The following is a 19,724-nucleotide window of genomic DNA, read 5'->3' as shown; positions in this document are numbered from 1 at the left end:
ACTTTCTGTGAATAACTTACTGATTTGCATTCTTTAGGGAAGAAGAAAAATTTGATGGACTGTTGGTTTGTCCAGTGTCATTAAAGAGGTGGCACTGTCACCCTCCAATCCACTGTCACTTTTAGAACTCGATAAATGTTGGAGTCAGAAAATAAACTTCCCTTTTTTACCTCGAAAACAGCGGCGTGTGCACGTTGTGTTATTTTTGTGTCCTGTAGTGACAGGTAGCGACAGATTCCAAACTTAAAATTCCTATAGTGACAGATTCCAGATTCCTACAGGGACAGATTCCAAACACAAAATTCCTATAGTGACAGATTCCATATTCCTGTAGTGACAGATTTCAATCTCAGAGTTTCTACAGTGACAGATTCCAGATTCCTACAGTGACAGATTCCAGACTCAAAATCTTCCTTTTATTGCTTGAGCTCTAAAAAGCCTGACCCCACAAAACCCAAACATTCCATGAACACAACAGAGTTTTGAAGAAATCATTCAGATTCCAAAGTCAAAATTCCTATAGTGACAGATTCCAGATTCCTACAGCGACAGATTCCAAACGCAAAATTTCGGAATGTTCTTTCGTTGCTTGAGCTCTACCAAGGCTCACCCAACAAAACCCAAACACTCCATGAACACAGTTTTGAGAAAAATCTTCAGATTCCAAACTCAAAATTCCTATAGTGGCAAATTTCAATGTCAAAATTCTTATAGTGACAGAATCCAAATGCAAAATTTTGGAATCTTCCTTTTGTTGCTTGATCTCTACCAAGCCTCACTGATCAAAACCCAAACACTCCATTAAGACAGTTTTGAGAAAAACCTTCAGATTCCAATCTCAAAATTCCTATAGTGACAGATTCCAGACTCAAAATTTCTTTAGGTGATAGATTCCAGATTCCTATAGTGACAGACTCCAAACGCAAAATTTTGGAATGTTCCTTTTGTTGCTTGAGCTCTACCAAGGCTCACTGAACAAAACCCAAACACTCCATGAACACAGTTTTGAAGAAAACCTTCAGATTCCAAACTCAAAATTCCTGTAGCGACAGATTCCAGATTCCTTTAGTGAAAGATTCCAAACTCAAAATTCCTATAGTGACAGATTCCAGATTCCTACAGGGACAGATTCCAAACTCAAAATTCCTATAGTGCCCGATTCCAGATTCCTGTAGTGACAGATTTCAATCTCAAAATTCCTATAGTGACAGATTCCAAACGCAAAATTTCAGAATCTTCCTTTTCTTGCTTGAGCTCTATCAAGCCTCACCCCACAAAACCCAAACACTCCATGAACACTTCATGAACACAGTTTTGAGAAAAACCTTCAAATTCCAAACTCGAAATTCCTATAGTGACAGGTTCCAGATTCCTACAGGGACAGATTCCAAACTCGAAATTCCTATAGCGACAGATTCCAGACTCAAAATCTCAGAATCTTCCTTTTGTTGCTTGAGCTCTATCAAGCCTCACCCCACAAAACCCAAACACTCCACGAACACAATTTTGAAGAAAAACTCCCACCCCCTGGGAAAACCCAAACAAGCTGCCTAAAACACCTTCAAAAACCATTAAAAACCCAAATTAAGAAGCCGTGTAATTCCCAGCTCCGCGCCTCCTACCTGTGACGAGGAAGCTGCAGCGGCCGGCGCCCGCCTCGTTGATGATGTTGCAGTTGTAGAGGCCGTAGGAGTCGCGGGAGAGGCTGCTGACGGTGAACTCGGTGGAGTCCTGCAGGTCGAAGTGCCCCGAGCGCAGCAGGCGCCCGCCCAGGCGCCACTCGTAGCTCAGCACCCGCGTGGGGTACGCGCGCAGCACGCGGCAGCTCATGGTGACCGCGCGGCCCTGGCCCTGCCGCAGCTCCAGGAACGCCGGCTCCACCGCCGGGGGGTCTGCGGAGACACAGCCGGGGGTTAGAGGGGGGCTAGAGAGGGGAGCCAGGCCTAGGGACAGGGTCAACTGAGGTTTGTGTGTGGGGCCTGTCCTAGAGACAGGATTAACCAAGATTCGTGTGTGGGACCTGTCCTAGAGACAGGATTAACCCAGGTTCTTGTTTAGGAGTTGTTCTAGAGACAGGATTAACCCAGGTTCTTGTTTAGGAGTTGCTCTAGAGACAGGATTAACCAAGATTCGTGTGTGGGACCTGTCCTAGAGACAGGATTAACCCAGGTTCTTGTTTAGGACCTGTCCTAAGAACAAGACTAACCCAGGTTCTTGTTTGAGACCTGTCCTAAGAACAAGACTAACCCAGGTTCTTGTTTAGGACCTGTCCAAGAGACAGGATTGATCCAGGTTCTTGTTCAGGATCTCTCCTAGGTCTGCGGAGACACAGCCAGGGCAGCAGGGTGTTAGAGGGGGGAAGTCAGGCCTAGGGACAGGATTAACTGAGGTTTGTGTTTAGGAGTTGTCCTAGAGACAGGATTAACCAAGATTCGTGTGTGGCGCCTGTCCTAGAGACATGACTGATCTAGGTTCTTGTTTAGGACCTGTCCTAAGAATGAGACTAACCCAGGTTCTTGTTTGAGACCTGTCCTAAGAACAAGACTAACCCAGGTTCTTGTTTAGGACCTGTCCAAGAGGCAGGATTAACTGAGGTTTGTGTTTAGGAGCTGTTGTAGAGACAAGATTGATCCAGGTTCTTGTTTACAACCTCTCCTAGAGACAGGACTAACCCAGGTTAGGAGCCATCCTAGGCATACAAACTAACCCAGGTTCTTGTGTGGGGCCTCCCCTAGAGACAGGATTGATTCAATTTCTTGTTTAGGACCTGTCCTAGAGATAGGATTGATCCAGGTTCTTGTTCAGGATCTCTCCTAGGTCTGCGGAGACACAGCTGGGGCAGCAGGGTGTTAGAGCGGGGAAGTCAGGCCTAGAGATAGGATTGACCAAGTCCTTGGGTGGGGACCTGTCCTAGAGACAGGATTAATCCAAGTTCTTGTTTAGAACCTCTCCTTGAGACAAGATTGATCCAGGATCTTATTTAGGACCTCTCCTAGGTCTGCAGAGACACAGCTGGGGCAGCAGGGTGTTAGAGGGGGGAAGCCAGGCCTAGAGGCAGGATTGATCCAGGTTTTTGTTTAGGACCTCTCCTCGAGACAGGACTAACCCAGGTTAGGAACCATCCTAGGCATCCAAACTAACCCAGGTTCTTGTTTAGGACCTGTCCTAGGAATAAAGAGCAATCCAGGTTCTTGTTTGAGACCCATCGTAGGAGACAGAACTAACCCAGGTTCTTCTTTTGGACTCATCCTAGGATTCAAGACTAACCCAGGCTCTAATTTAGGACCAGTCCTAGGAGACAGGACTAACCTGGTCCACTCCTCTTGCAGAAGGCTGGCTGGGTTCTTCTTTGCACATCCTAAAAACTAAACACGTTAAACCCAGGTTCTGGTTTAGGACCTATCCCAGGAGAGTGGATAAACCCAGGCTGGTGTTTAGGACCTGTCTTAGGAGACAAGACTGTCCCAAGTTCTTGTTAGGAGATCCCTTGGAATGACACTGAATAAAACCAGTCAGCTTGTCTTAACTGGGACAGCGCTTGGAACAACCCATGGAAGGTGTCCCAGCCCAAAGCAGGGGTGGAGGAGGTGGCCTGGGAGGTCTCTTCCATCCGAAACCAGCCTGGAATTCTGGGACTTTCTCTGGATAAAGAGGTGGCAACACCCCGGGCACAGGGCTGGGCTGGTGACTCAGAATAATAAATCTGGAATAATAAAAAAAATATAGATTTGGGGAGTAATAAATCTGTGCTTAATGGGGACCTCAGGTGTGGGCACATTCCTGAGGCTGCCAGAGCTCTGGGAATGTTTGGACACCAGGGATGCACAGGCTAGGATTTTTGGGGTGTCTGTGCAAGGCTGGGAGCTGGGCTGGAATATCATGGCCTGATATTCCATGATTCCATGAACTCCCCACCTCAGGAGCTGCTGTCTGGCTTCACCACAAATTCCCACCTCTGGATCTTTTTTCTCCATTCCAGTGGAGGTTTTGCTGTCCCAGTTCCCCACACCCAGCACAGCCAGTTCTGCCCAAACTCGAATAAAACTGATTTTAAATAATTCACATTCGCAGCTTCAAAATTCCCCCAGAATTCTGATTCCAGCAAATCATCAAATAAATAAAATAAAACCAACATCCAGTGTGTGCACAGAGCCAACTTCCTGCTGCCATTTCCTTTGGAAAACTTCACCGTGGCCGGAAAATAGGGAGAATCTGGCAGAGCAATGATTTGTGCCCAGCTCATGTCAACACAGCTCTTCAGAGCCAGGAACACACATGGAAAATGTGTTCCCAAAGGGATGAAAACCCGGGAATTCTGGCTCTCTAAAGAACTCAGCTCATTTTTTAACCCCTGAGAGGGAAGAATTCCTGAAATCTTCCCATTCCAGGGTGGCACAGGGAGGTTTTGTATCATTACAAGGTGTTTTATGTAAAACATTTAAATGTCCCTGCTTCCCCAATTTTCCCAAGGCAGCAGCTTTGCAGGGAAGTGTTAAATTCCTTAGGAATTATCCTTGGGAAAGAAAATATTCCAGCTCTCCACTGTTTTCTCAGGGAGATCTGTGCAGCTGCCTCTCCCAAATCTCCCATTTTCCTCTCACCACCCTGTCTTAAATTATTTCTACTTCCCAAAAAATCCCTAGATCCTTGTATATAATGGATATCAAAAGAATTATTAATAAAATTTACTAATATTTACTATTTTCCAGGCATTTTTCCGTAAGTTGTCCAAGGGGAAAGTTCTCCATGGAAAAGCTGGAAAATATTGGAAAAGGGCAGTGGGGTCCCCATCCTGGCAGGGATTTAAAGCCCTGTGGAGGTGGCACTTGGGGACATGATCAGTGGTGGCCTTGGAAGTTCTGGGAATGGTTGGATTAGATCTCAGAGGGCTTTTCCAGTCTAAAGCATTCCAGGATTTCACAAACTCTCCGTATTTTTATGGATCATGATCACAACAAGGCACCCGCTGCTGTTCCTGGTATAATTTCATCTTTATAACAAAGCCAATTTTACCTGAAATAAATATTTGATTTTTAATTGGAAATTCTCTTTTTTTTTTTTCCCCATTCCAGCCAGGATAATTCCATATCCATCACCTCTCCAGCCCTTCCAGCCACAACAAAATACACCTTAAAATCCTGGGAAAATTCTCCCTAAACTTGGAGCCAGGCACAGAAGAATCTTTAAAATAAGAAGAGAAAAGATGCTCAAGGATCCTCTGCTGGGGATCTTCCTGATCCTAAATCCCTGAGGATGAGAAAAGGAATTTTGGGACAGGAATATTCCTGAGGCTCTGTGTTTGAGGTGTTAAAAATCCTTTAATGGATGATTTTTCTGTCATTTTTGCCCTTGCTCATAAATCCTTGGAATGTTTGAACATCCAAAACTCATCTCAGGTTTGGAATAACGTTCCCTCCTTTGTTTTCCTTGCTGCTCCCACGGAATGCTCCAAACCCAGGGAATGATTTCAGGGAATGATTTGGACCCTTCTGATCCAACATCCTGATCTTAAATCCCTGAGGATAGGAATTCTGAGACAGGAATATCAGGGAAGCTCCATGTTTGAGGTGTTAAAAAGCCTTTCATAGATGATTTTTCTGTAATTTTTGCTCTTGCTCATAAATCCTTGGAATGTTTGAACATCCAACACTCATCTCAGGTTTGGAATAATGTTCCTTCCTTTGTGTTCCTTGCTGCTCCCACAGAATGCTCCAAACCCAGGGAATGATTTTAACCCTCCTGATCCAATGTTCTGATCCTAAATTCCTGAGGATGAGCACAGGAATATTCCTGAATCTCTGTGTTTGAGGTGTTAAAAATCCTTTATTGGATGATTTTCCTGTCATTTTCTGCCCTTGCTCATAAATCCTTGGAATGTTTGAACATCCAACACTCATCTCTGGTTTGGAATAACGTTCTCTCCTTTGTTTTCCTTGCTGCTCCTACGGAATGCTCCAAACCCAGGGAATGATTTCCCCTCCCGTGGCTCCTCACTTTAACGATTTTAACGGGAATTTGTATTCAGGCCCTTCTCTCTTCTCCCCCTGCTTTATTTACTTACCAAGCTACTTTAGCCTTATAAACAGCTTTTAAATGAAACTATCCCCTGCCTTTAAGGTCAAAAAAGTCTTTAAACCCCACAATTCCCATTTATCCAGGGGCTGATGATCCCCAGTGACAGGGAGAGAAAATTAACTCGGGCTGCTCATTCCCCAATCCCACTTTTGCAGGTAATAACTTTAATGGGAAAGGGAAGGGCTGATAAAAGCCCCAACCAGAGTTAACAGCTCGTTTTTCCATCGTTTTTTCCCCATTGTTTTTATAGGATTGTGACTTCCCAGATGAGCAGGAGAAAAACTGGAGTTGTTTGTGACTTCTCTGCATTGAACTCATTTGCATCAGCCCTTCCCCAAGGCTTTGGCAATTTGATTTAATTTACTTTTTCCCTCCTTATTCCTTTCATAATTCCACTATTAGTTTTGGAAAAATCTCCAGCAAAGCTGCCAAGGGAGCACGGTTCATTCTCTCCCACAATTATCTTTGGGAAGCAAACGGGGCTGGAGTTAAATCAGGCTCCCTATTAATGTTTAATGAAGTTTTTTAGCCTGAGTACATTCATGTTTTAAGGATTAGGAAACAGAAAAAGGAAAGTTCTGGAGCTATCCTGAGAAATGACAGCGAGGAGCTTGTTTGGTTTGAAGCACACAGCTGCTCCTCACGGTGAGGGTCAAATCCTGGTTTTTATAGTGGGATTTGTTAAGGAGAGAATTCCAGGAATTTATTTCCACCCTGATGCCCCGAGCAGAGGCTTCACCTGCTGGTTTGGCCTCTCCAATTTGCATTTTAAGCTAAACAAATAACAAGTTTTCCTCTCCCAGCTCCAGCAAGGGGAATAATAAATAAATAGCAATAAAAGTGGTGCCTCTGCTCGCTTTCCATCGGGTTTGTGGCCACTGTTGGATTCACACCACAGGAATGTTACCCAGCACTTCCAAATCCATCCATTCCCAGACTCTCCACTGCAGCCACATTTCCAGGATGTTTAGCTCCTGAGGTGGGTCTGGAGGTGCCTGAATGGAGACATGGAGAAGCCCAGACAAGATGGGATTTAGGAGCTTTGGGAAGCTTCAGTGCACAGGGATTGGGATCCCTGTGAAATGACAACAACACTTTTCCATCCAAGGCTTGGAACAGGGGTATCACACCTTGGATAATGGATTTATTCCAGTGAAATTAAACCACCATGGCCAGAAATAGGGAAAAGCCATTTGCACATTTGGGAGTAAATCAAAATAAGTGTGCAAGTCCATCCTGGAATTGTGCAATCCAAACCCTGCCTTGCACAGGTGTATCCATGGTACAGTGAGGAAAATCCCTGTTTTATGGAATCCAGGAATGGTCTGGGATGGAAAGGACCTTAAAGCTCATCCCATCCCATGGCAGAGACACCTCCCACTGTCCCAGGGTGTCCCAGTGTCCAGCCTGGCCTTGGACACTGCCAGGGATCCAGGGGCAGCCCCAGCTGCTCTGGCAATTCCAGCCCAGCCAGGAATTCCCAGTTCCCAATCTCCTATCCATTCCTGCCCTCTGGCACTGGGAGCCAATCCCTGGCTCCTGTCCCTCCATCCCTTGTCAGAACTCCAAAGATTCTCATCATGGACTCCTAATTTTTTCATCTGATCCCTGGCAAGGTTCTAATTTTAAGTAAGATGGATTTTGATGGAAACTTTCACTGTAAAATTATTATTAATGTAATTTTCTTTTGCATCCTATGTCCTTGCTTCTTTGCAGAAGGATTTACAATGGAAAATCCCAGTCCCCACTCTCAGGAATTGGCTAACTTGGATTTTGTGCTTCGAGTTGTCTCCCCTGTCTGCAGAATTTGCTGGGATTTTCCAGGCTGGTGCCTCTGTCCTGGTTTGGCTCCTTGACAGGGCATTAAATCCTCTGGAAATCCAGATCCAGCCCCACCCAGCAACTCCCAGGTTCCTGAGCTTCAATATTTGTGCTGGAGCACGTGCAACGTTTGCAAGTGATAAATATTCAGATGAGTAAAAAGAAACAGATAAAATAAAGACTCTGGGGCAAAGCTGCACCATTCATGTCCCTCCATATCTGCAAATCGTGATTTGCTTGATTTGTCCAGCGGGGGCCAGAAGGGGATGGGTGAATAATGAGGAGCTTCCGTAAAAACCCATGAAATGGGAATAATCCATGGGTTTTTAAAAGTGTCTGCTCTTCTGAGCGTCCTTTATGGGCTCTGCTGCTGCTGTTCCTTGGATTTTATGGAATTGAAATTGTCCTGGCTGGAATATAAATCAATGAGCAGCAGTGAACAACATTTTAATGCTGCAGAGCTCACGAGGGGAGCCGTGGCTTAGCTCTGGGTTCAGGCTCCTTCTCTACGGGCAGGTCCTGGATCCCAAATTTGTCTCTTCCACATCCAGGATTAAGGAATGTCTCTGGAGGAGCAGGCACCCACGGGTGACCTGGGAATAAAACCCTCTGCAATCATTCTAAAACATTTTCCAGCTAAAAAATCATGCAGCCAATTTAGGAATGCTGGAGGTGCTCACCTGGAGAAGGGAATAATCCAGGGAGATCCTCCCAGGGCCTGAAGGGGCTCCAGGAGAGCTGGAGAGGGACTGGGGACAAGGGATGGAGGGACAGGAGCCAGGGAATGGCTCCCAGTGCCAGAGGGCAGGGATGGATGGGAGATTGGGAATTGGGAATTCCTGGCTGGGCTGGAATTGCCAGAGCAGCTGTGGCTGCCCCTGGATCCCTGGCAGTGCCCAAGGCCAGGCTGGACACTGGGACACCCTGGGACAGTGGGAGGTGTCCCTGCCATGGCAGGGAGTTGGAATGGGATGAGCTTTAAGTTCCTTTCCAATCCAATCCATTCTGGGATTCCGTTTGGGATTTGAACCAACTCTCCTCCCTTAGGGATCCAGCCAGGAGTGCAACATCCTGGCTCATTCCTGGAGTGACTCACACCAACTCCTTCGGAATATTTAGCAGGAAAATAATTTTTTTTACTCATTCATACAGCAATCATTCCATTATTTGTGGGGCTGAACTCTGCTGGACATGAACAGGGCAGGGCGGAGGATGGAGACTGGGTTGGGATGGAAGGGATATTAGGGATCATCCCAGCCACCCCTGCCTTGGCAGGGACACCTCCCACTGTCCCTGGCTGCTCCAGCCTGGCTTTGGACACTGCCAGGGATCCAGGGGCAGCCTCAGCTGCTCTGGGAATTCCAACCCAGGCCCATCCTCACCCTCCCAGGATCCTTCAAGGACACTCAAATACCCAAGAAGGGAAGAAAGGTGAGAAAAGCACAGGGGGAATTCAAGATAAAGCTCCTATCAGCACTGGGGAAGTGCTGGATTCTGCTCCTGGCTCCCCTCAGGCTGTCACTGGCAGGTGACACTGAGCCAGGTGGTGACACTGAGCCAGGTGGTGACACTGACCCAGGTGGTGACACTGAGCCAGGTGATGACACTGAGCCAGGAGGTGACACTGAGCCAGGTGGTGACACTGACCCAGGTGGTGACACTGAGCCAGGTGATGACACTGAGCCAGGAGGTGACACTGAGCCAGGTGGTGACACTGACCCAGGTGGTGACACTGACCCAGGTGATGACACTGAGCCAGGTGGTAACACTGAGCCAGGTGACATTGACCCAGGTGGTGATGCTGACCCAGGTGGTGACACTGAGCCAGGTGGGGACACTGAGCCAGGTGGTGACACTGAGCCAGGTGACATTGACCCAGGTGGTGATGCTGACCCAGGTGGTGACACTGACCCAGGTGGGGACACCTGTTCTGATCTGCACACAGCAATGCTTAATGGAGAGTTTTAAACTCTCTTCCCACTCCTGAAACCCCTCCCAGAGCTCTGAGTTTTTTACTTTTCCAGAGTAAAACAAGGGAGCTGCAGCCCCTGGAGCAGCCTCATTATTCCAGAGGGAATCCCAGAGTAGTTTAGAGTGGAAAAGACCCTCAAAGATCACCAAGCCCAGCCATTCCCACCACTGCCCCATGTCCCCAAGTGCCACCTCCACATGGATTTAAATCCCTCCAGGGATGGGGATTCCACTCCTTCCCAAGGCTGGACAACTTTTCCATGGAGAAATTCTCCCTAATATCCAACCTGAACTTCTCCTGGTGCAACCCGAGGCTGTTCCCACTCATCCTGTCCCTGGTTTCCTGGGATAGGAGCCTGATCCCACCTGGCTGCACCCTCCTGGAGATGCCACCAGTGCCACCCACCTCCAGCAGAGCTCAGCCAGCCCAGGTGACCTTCACCCCCGGAGCTGGGGCCACCACGTCCCAAACACGCCCACGCCCCCAAAAATGATGGAAAAGGAGGTTCCAGCCTCAAGTGCCAAATAAACCAGGGATGAACATGGAAAACCAGGCAGGGAGAGGAGCAGAGAAACTGGAAACACCTGGGGGAGATCTCAGCATAATGGCTTGAAATAAAAAACGTTTTTTACTCGGACAGGGGAGGCAAAGAGATGTTGTGAGGAGAGCAGAAAACACGGAAATGTGCACATAAAACAAATGTATGGACTTCAAACAGCACCAAAATCCCATTTTTACTGCTCTCCTGGACAGTGCTTGCAACAAATTTTATTTGCCTTGAAACAGAGATCAGTTCTCACCTCTGGATTTTGTTTCTCCTGCGGACAAGGTCACTTCAGACCCAAATGGTGTTTGCTTTTGTTGATCAGAGCAGAGAATTACCAACAAACCCCCCAAATTTCTTTCTTCCTCTGTCCTTGTGAGATCTGGGGCCTGTTTTGTATGCAGAAGTCGTGGCTTTAGGTTAAATTATGCATTTACCTTTGGGCAGGGAGAGGCTTTCATCTCCTTTAGAACCTGGGACTCGGAGTAAACCTCAGAAACTGGAATTCATTGAACTGCCCCTATTTTTAAGCAGCCAAGGTCAGGGCTTGAAAATTTGGGGTCAGGGATAGAAACCCTGGGGATGGCTCAGCCTGGGATCCGTGGGAAGTGAGAGGGACTCAGCTCAGAGCCAGAGGGCAAATTGTCCTCAGGCTCCAAAATAAAAAAAGCTTTGGGAAGGTTTAAAGAAAATAGGAAAAAAAAAAAAGTTAGGGCCAGAAGAGAACATCTCAGAGCAGCAGGACAGGGGCAAAAGGGGAATTTATTGGAACAAATTCTCAGCCCAGAGTTTCTCCCTGATCATTCCTGGTGTCTCCTGAGAAGGACAAGCAGGACAAGGAGCCCCCAGCTGAGGCAGAATGACCAGGTTGGGAGTACAAACCCTGCTTCCTTCCCTTCCTCACAGCCAGCATTCAAAAGGGATCAAGGGATTTTAAATCAAGGGATTTGAAAGGCAGGAACATTGAAATTGAGCATTGGTGGGGGCACCAAATGACACTGAAACAGTGGTGGGATAAAACCTTTCCTCTGGAGCCAGGCTGGGAGAGCTGGGAATGTTCCCCTGGAGAGGAGAAGGCTCCAGGCAGAGCTCAGAGCCCCTGGCAGGGCCTGGAGGGGCTCCAGGAGAGCTGGAGAGGGACTGGGGACAAGGATGGAGGGACAGGGGCCAGGGAATGGCTCCCAGTGCCAGAGGGCAGGGATGGATGGGAGATTGGGAATTGGGAATTCCTGTCTGGGCTGGAATTGCCAGAGCAGCTGGGGCTGCCCCTGGATCCCTGGCAGTGCCCAAGGCCAGGCTGGACACTGGGACACCCTGGGACAGTGGGAGGTGTCCCTGCCATGGCAGGGGTGGCACTGGGTGGGGTTTGAGGTCCCTCCAACGAACCCCAAAGTGCCCCAAAGTTCGCTCCTGTGCGTGGCCACAGGGAAAGAAGGAATTACAACTCCTAAAATCAAACCATTCCATGATATTCCCCATTTCAGGTGTGCCCTAATGTCCAGCCTTAAAGCAGAGCTTGGCTCTGAAATGAAACTGCCCTGAGTAGATCTGATAAAAAAAACCTCAGAGAAACAGGCTTTGAGTTCATTTGGATTTTCCTGGTCTGACTGCTGGGAGTGGTTGAATCCCATTTGGAAGATTCCAAGGACTGAGGCCTTGCTCATCATCTTTGAGCCTGGATTTGCATTAAGGTTCTACTCCAACTAAATAAAAAACCTCACAACTAAAATAAATGCCTAAAGAAGGGGCATCACCTCTGTCTATGGGGCTGCTCTCAGGGCAGACGGATTTGTCTTCTGTGTCCAATAATTTCATGCTGAATGGAATAAACTCCAACATTTCCTTGTTTTCCTCCTCCCACAGGAGTCTCTAAAATTCTATATTATTGCTTCAAAGTCTGTTTTTCCCCCCAATGTTTTACACGGAATTGCCTTTTTGTTTCCAGTAAGTGCAGATATTGCTCCTCTCCTTCTTCCAGCTGTTTCCTCTCCTGTTGGAGTTCATCTTTCCCCTCAACCAATTTTATCAAGCCCTGTTTTATCTCCAAAATTGAATTTCCAAGGTTATTGAAAGTATATCTTTCTCTCTCTTTCCATTTCCTCCCCAGACTCCATCAGGGCTCACCTTGGATATATCTGGGAGCTCTGCACAGTCAGTGGGGTTGCCATGAAAAACATCCTGGAACACCCCGAGTTCCCTGTTTTCCTTGCTTTCCCAGCATCCTCAATCCTCTGGGACAGTGGCAGGTGTCCCTGCCCTGACAGGGCTGGAACTGGCTGGATTGAAGGTCCCTTCCCACCAAACCCTTCTAGGATTCTGGGATTCTTTTCCACATCAGCCAAAGCCCAAGCCCACAGGACAGAAATCAACTACGATCCAAGATTTATCCCTGGAGCAGGGAGCTGGGTGGCTCCAAGCCTCATCCAGCCGGGATGGGATCCATGAAGTTTGGAGAGCCCTGAAGGTCGACAACAACCGTGCCCATGGCAGGGATGGAACTGGAGGAGCTTTGAGGTCCCTCCTGACCCAAACAATCCTGGGATTTTATGATTTTCCAATTCCAACAGAGATGTGGAAGCCTTGGCTGTGCTGGATATCCTGCTGGGCTCGATGGCCTTTCCAACCTCAGCCATTCCATGGGCTCACATTTGGTCTTCCAGGTTCCAAGTCAGGGATTTCAGCTTGCAAAGGACAACAAAACCCAGCAGGAACGGGATCCTCAGGGAATGGGCTCATTCCTGAGGCTGCCAGAGCTCCAGGAGCTCTGAGGGACGGGGAAAATTGTTGGGGTGTCTGGGCAGCACCAGGAGCTGCACTGGAGGATCCTTGGGATCCCTTCCAGCTCAGGATATCCCAAGATTCCAAGATTATTTCAATAGAGGTGATGTAGAGATGTTGCTGCTTCTCCTTCGGGGCTCCCAATGTCCTGAGGGTACCAAACCCAACATCCAATGGATCATTCCAGAAATTACCGAGCTCCATGAAACTTCTTGGAATGATTTTACATTGCCCAGACACATCACAATTATCCTGATAAAACAAATTACAGCAGGGTGTGAACCTGCAGCCTCTCCACTGCAAGCCAGGACCTTCCTAAAAAGAAAAATTTTCCTTTGTTGGAAAAATCAGTCCCAAGTCTGGGACTAACCAGGAATGGGAATTCCCATACAGGAGTGGGATTTCTTTGTGTCTCCGTCCCTCTCTGCAAGCCAGCCCTGCCACAGATTAAAAAATGAGGATGGGATCAGTCTGTTTCTTGATAGAGAATAAAATGTGCCGATAATCCATCGGAATGATCGAATAAATCCAAATAAACTGCCCCATCTGGAGGGAAACAGTCAATGAGAGCAGGCAGAAAAGTGGCTTTATGATAAAAATGTCTATTAATGGGCACTGGAACTGCAATGGAGCCTGGAAAATGAGGAATTTGTATCGGTTGTGAGGGCTATGGATCAATTGTGAGGACTGTGGATCAATTGTGAGGGATATGTATCAATTTTAAATGGTTTGAATTTATTTTCAAGGCTCAGAACTACCTGGAGATAACAATTCCTCTAAATTAGAATGTCCCTGCTTTTGTTTGCCAAACCAATAACAAATGGAAGGTGTGAAAGTTCCCTTTATTCTGTGGAGAGCTTCTGAATGCAAGGAAAGTGTGAGAAATCCTGTTCCAAGGAATTTCCTGTCAGGAATTTCCAGCAGGGAAGCTGCTCATGGAGCCACCAGCCCACGGAGCCCCTCCCTGGGAGGTGGGTGTGATCTGCACAGAGAGGAGTTGCAGTGACACCAGCAATTCCATGGATGATGGATAATGGCTGGAGTGATTCCCAAGGGAATGATGGCCCATGGAAGCTCCCCAGGCAGGTGGAGGAGCTGGACAAACCCCAGGGGGAGATCCATGTCCTACCAAACCAAGGACACAAAATCAGAACCTTCATCTGCTTCATCCCCCCTGTGCTGGGGCATCTCCAGTCTTGGGGGGGATTGTGGGAAGACCTGGAGGGGCTGGAGCGTTTCCAGGGAAGGGAACGGAGCTGGGAAGAGGCTGGAGAATTCCTGAGGAGCTGGGAAGGGGCTGGAGAATTCCTGAGGAGCTGGGAAGGGGCTCAGCCTGGAGCAGAGGAGGCTCAGGGGGCCCTTGTGGCTCTGCACAGCTCCTGCCAGGAGGGGACAGCCGGGGGGTCTGGCTGTGCTCCAGGGAACAGGGACAGGAGCAGAGGGAACGGCCTCAGGCTGGGCCAGGGGAGCTCAGGGTGGGCACAGCAGGAATTTCCCCATGGAAAGGGGGCTCAGGCCTTGGCACTGCCCAGGGAGGGCTGGAAGGATTTCTGTGACCTCTGGCACTTGGGGACATGGTCAGTGGTGGCCTTGGAAGTGCTGGGAACTGTTGGATTTGATGATCCCAAAGGGATTTTCCAACCTCAAAGATTCCACTCAAGACTCCTCTTGCCTTCAGTGATTTCACTCCTGATGTGGTTCCTCAAAGTCTGGTGGAACCCAAAGGAAACCTCAAAAAAAATCATCATTCCCACTGACCCTCCCAGCATTCCCTGCATCCAGGACCTCCTGGATACTGAATACTGAATCCAGCATCCTCTGGCCCGTCTCCGCTGGAAAACCTGATTTTGAGGGACACAAAGAGCTCTAATTTCATTCCTGCTGGAAGGAATCTTCCTGCTGACACCGTTCCCAGCTCCACAGGCAAAATGATTTACAAACCTCCCCATTAACAGCTGCAGACAGGCCTGAATAATAAGGCTGGAATTGGGAATAAAATCCAGAGGATCTGGGAGGGAGCACGGGGAAAGCAGCAGCTTGTCTTTAAATCTGTGCACTGCCTTCCAAACTCTGCTTTATGAGGCAATTACAGGTACAAAGTTGGATATTGGAAAGTGAGACAGGAGGAGAGGGATTTATGGAGCTAAAAAATCAGCTGGGAGGAATTCCAGCAGCATCCATGGACAGCGTTGTTTGTGTCCTGTGTCAGTCCAAATAATCTTAATTTTTAATGCTGCACTTTGCAACCGGAGTTCTGTCAAAATCCATATTTTGTGTAATTATGGGAATTAATCTCCTCAGTATTACAGGACAACAAAGGAATTATATTTACTCAGCATCTTCTGCTGTTAAAAATTAACTGCACGGACAAGTTAATTATTCCAATTTACCTTTCCCTGGCTGGTGTTGAGCTGTCCTTGGTTTTTGTGACTCCTTTATATTCCAACCACAGCATTCTCTCTCCTCCTGCTGCTCGCCTTCTTCCCATGAAAACTGTGGGGACGGATATCCCTGAATTCCACGAGGTTTAGAGAATCATCTCATGGGTTTGCCTCAGCCCTTTGGGGCTGGAATTCCCATTTTCCCTTCAAATCCAACCTCTTAACCTGTTATCAATTGGGAATAGAGGAAGAGGCTGTGGCTGCTCCATCCCTGGAAGTGTTCAAGGTTGGATGGGGTTTGGAGCAGCCAAAGCTCTGATCCTTCCTGTTTTAAATATGGATATGGAATGTTTACATCTCTTCCCACTTGTTTTTTCTCCTTCCAAAAACATTTTTGATTGGAAGACTCCTTGCTCCTGCCCTCAGACAGTGCAGGATTATCCTCTCCAAGACCAATTCCCAAAAAAACCCCAATATAAATAATTCCATTGTGCCTCCCTCAATAACGTCTCTGTTTATCCAGGTTCTGGAGTGCTCTGGTTTTTTTTTTTGGAATTTCTGACAGGAAGGCCTGTCTGTGATAATAATTTTAATTAAAAAAATACGAAAAAAAATTCAAATTATCTGGTTCTCATCTAAATTTTCCACAGCACCAGGGTTTGCATATTCATCACCTCCCTGGGTCACCAAACTCACGCTGCCCTTGACCTTGCTAAATGTCAGAAAGCTCCTGGGATTCCTCTTTCCTGGTCCAGCCATCCATGATTTCCCTGTTTTTTTTCCCTGCTTTGCTCCATGTGGATAAATTACCCCCAAAGCCATCCTTGCCTCTGGGTTATTCTGAAACCAGCCTCGATCAGATGAAGGTCTTAGAGAATCCATTTTGCTGTTTTACAATTTTCTGGGAAGTTTCTGGACTAGGAACTAAGGAGCAGGGAATGATCCCTAGGTTAAAAACCACAACATGGGAATCATCCATCTGGAGTGCCTCAATCTCTCTGTATTTATATGTAAATTAATGTAGCAATAAATATCTCCACAGGAAAGTCCAAGCTTTAAGCTCAGCTTAGCAGCATCAACCTCTGCCATATCCTGGGAAAATCCTTTTGGGCAGGAATGTGGAATTCCTCGGATTCAACCACCAGGGTGGAAAAAACCACTTTGGAAAACAAATCAAAATTATCAAAGCAATGGGAGCATCGTTATTTTGCTATTTTCAAGTTGTTAAGGTCATTGCATCATTGGAAGAGAAGGGGAAAAATGGCTCAGAATTAAAAAAAAAAAATTGATCCTGTTCTAAACTTGTTTTTAGGCTGTTCTTTTTCCCACCACAAACAGCCCAAATTAAACCCAACTTTTATCTGCAGAGAAGGAATTCATTCAGAAAGAGATAAATGCACCAGCCTGGGAACGGATTGGGTTATGTAATATTTGTCCTGAATATTAATCAGCTTTTCCCACTCAAATCTTCAATCAGAAGGGGGGGAAAAAAAGATGTAAATAATATTAATATTAAATGCAAATTCTGCTTTCCTTCATCATTCCAGCCTGCCTAAGCATAGATTTATAAGAGATTTGTTTAAAAATCCAGATATTTGCCCCACTTGATTTCTCAGATTCCTTGGTTATCCCTTTTTAATGAGTTTTCATAATTAAAATTTTATAATCTGGAAGATTTAACTCTTTGGGAGTTTTACCACAATCCTGATCTGCATTCACAAAACAATTCCATGAAGTTGGTAAATTCCCACAGGGATTGGCCACCCTACCTGTTCAAACATCTTCTCCTAATGACTTTCCTAAAATTCCAAGAGTTTTTAGCTCATTCATCCCAGTCCCACTTGGGATGGGGAACGCTTCCTCCTCTCACAACAATTTTTATTTCATTATTAATACAATATTTGCATATAAATATTTCATCAGGCAGATATTTCCAGAGTAGACCCAGCACATTCCTGAGCTGCCAAATTGCCTTTCCAAGGCAGAAAAATTCCTTTTCCCATTCCCAGCCGCAAAGAAATCGAAAATCAAGGAAAGAGGACTCAGGGCTGGATTCTCCAGCTGATGGAAAATGGGAATAACGCATTTCTGCTGCTCCCCTCAGCCCCTGAGATCATCCCTCAGCCTCATCTTTCTCCTTAATTAGCTCTGTTCCATTCCCAATCTAATCCCTGCAGGATGAGCCCCTTTTCCAGAGTCATTTGGAATTTATCACCAAGGAAGAACGTCACAAATAAAGCTGAGCTCCAACAGAACAGGAAATGCTGGAGCATCCCAATGTGGCCACCAGAGCTCTGCCAGCCAGGCTTCCATGAAGTATCTTGGATGTTTTAGGAGGCTTTCCAAGGGTTTGGAGATGGCTGAGTTTGGGAAGGGGTTTGTGCTGTAAATAGGATTTTATGGAGAGCAGAAGGAAAAGGGAGCAGGGGAAAACAATCCCATCCTCACGGCTCTGATCACTTGGGAAGGGACATGATGGAAACGCTGCCTTAGGTGGCACCTGGTGGCACTTTTATGTCCCCACCCTCTCCTGCAGCTGGAAAAGTGGGGCTGGCAAATTGTCCCTGGATTGGGCCCTGTCTGCCACCAGCAGGGTTTGATTTATTCCTTAAAAATTCACTTATCCACAATTGCAGCAGGAAGATCATAAAATAGAATCCCGGAGTGGTTTGGGTGGGAAGGGACCTTGGAGATCATCCAGTGCCACCCCTGCCATGGCAGGGACACCTCCCACTGTCCCAGGGTGTCCCAGTGTCCAGCCTGGCCTTGGGCACTGCCAGGGATCCAGGGGCAGCCCCAGCTGCTCTGGCCATTCCAGCCCAGCCAGGAATTCCCAATTCCCAATCTCCCATCTAACCCATGATGGGAAATCTCATCTCAGAGCAACCTGGGACAGTGGGAGGTGTCCTGGCCCATGGAAGGGGTTGGAATGGGATGGGTTTGTAATTCCCTTCCAACCCAAACCATTCTGTGACTCCAGGATTTTTAGTTTCCTGGAGAAGTTTTAGGATTTAAGGTAAACACACAGAAGAAACAAATCTTAAACCACATTTCAAGTACAAACTCTGACCAAGATCAAAAATCCACAATTTTCCTGGAGAACTCCCAGGCTGGGATCCTGACATCACTGAGATGGGATAAAGGGATGGCAGCAGAAAAGAGAGGTGAGGAAAACAAAGAACTCATTAGATGAGGGGTCAAATTAAAAAAAAAAATCCTTTATATTTGAATTTACCTTTAATTTTTCTTTAGCTTGACCCAACAGATGTGACCTGGAGCAGGAATTCCACAGAAGGATTTGTCCTGTGGAACAGATTCCCAGGGAATGAGCACATTCCCAAGGATGCAGAGGGTGGGATTGCTGGGGTGCCTGTGCAGGGCCAGGGATTGGATTTGTGATCCTTGTGGGTCCCTTCCCACTCAGGATATTCCATAATTCCTTGAAAATAGATTAATTAACCACTTTTAGTGAGACAAGGTCCTGCTGTCACAAGGAGAACCTTCCCAAGAATGGGAATATTCTCATTCAGCACATCCACAGCGAAATCCAGGAGTTATTCTCTAAATGAAAGTGTTCCATTAAAAATCTTTCCCCGTTCATCGCTGCTGGAAGCATCTAGGATAAACACTCCCAAATTCTGAAAAGAACTGGTTTTTATGACAATTGGTTAAATGCCACTGTCGGTACAGAAACGCTGCTCAAGTAGTTGGGAACAAAAACTTTCCTCCCACAGGAAAAATAATCAAAGCTTTCCATAATTTTTCTCCATTCATCTCCAATTTGTCACTTGCCAGGATGTGAACAAAGGGAGCAGAATTCTAAACACGGAGAGATGAAAGGAAAAGCGCCTGGAAATACCTGTTGAGCTCCTACTTCTTGGAAGCATTTTCAGGTTGTGCCTCTTCTCTCAGAATTAGGAAAATTCTGCATCTCAAGCAGAATAAAAAGGCATCAAAAGAGGGGGTTTGGCAGCAGGAAAAGGGGGGAAAATCACAGCAACCCAAGCAATGCATCCCCAAAATCTGAGAGTCAGCAGAGCCATCCCATGGGATCCACCAGGAACTGCCTCAGGTCCTGAGGAAGTGGGAAGCTGTTGGAATTCCTCAGCCACAAAATATTTTCTATTCTTCACAGAAAATTCATGCCAGGAAA

At 46.8% G+C, this 19,724-nt stretch overlaps 1 protein-coding gene across 3 annotated transcripts in view; it reads right to left on the bottom strand.

Annotated features, from left to right (window-relative positions):
* Positions 1 to 19,724, bottom strand: part of MDGA2 (MAM domain containing glycosylphosphatidylinositol anchor 2) — a 207,168-nt gene that overhangs the window by 48,099 nt on the left and 139,345 nt on the right. For all 3 annotated transcript variants that reach the window (XM_059850733.1, XM_059850734.1, XM_059850735.1), the window contains one exon: positions 1,623 to 1,892. In XM_059850733.1, the coding sequence (XP_059706716.1) occupies positions 1,623 to 1,892 (270 nt within the window). The remainder of the gene's footprint in view (positions 1 to 1,622; positions 1,893 to 19,724) is intronic.

Source organism: Haemorhous mexicanus, chromosome 6 (genome assembly GCF_027477595.1).
Source record: "Haemorhous mexicanus isolate bHaeMex1 chromosome 6, bHaeMex1.pri, whole genome shotgun sequence".
Taxonomy (NCBI): domain Eukaryota; kingdom Metazoa; phylum Chordata; class Aves; order Passeriformes; family Fringillidae; genus Haemorhous; species Haemorhous mexicanus.
Note: the sequence above shows the minus strand (reverse complement) of the source record. Positions and strands in the feature narration are given on the sequence as shown.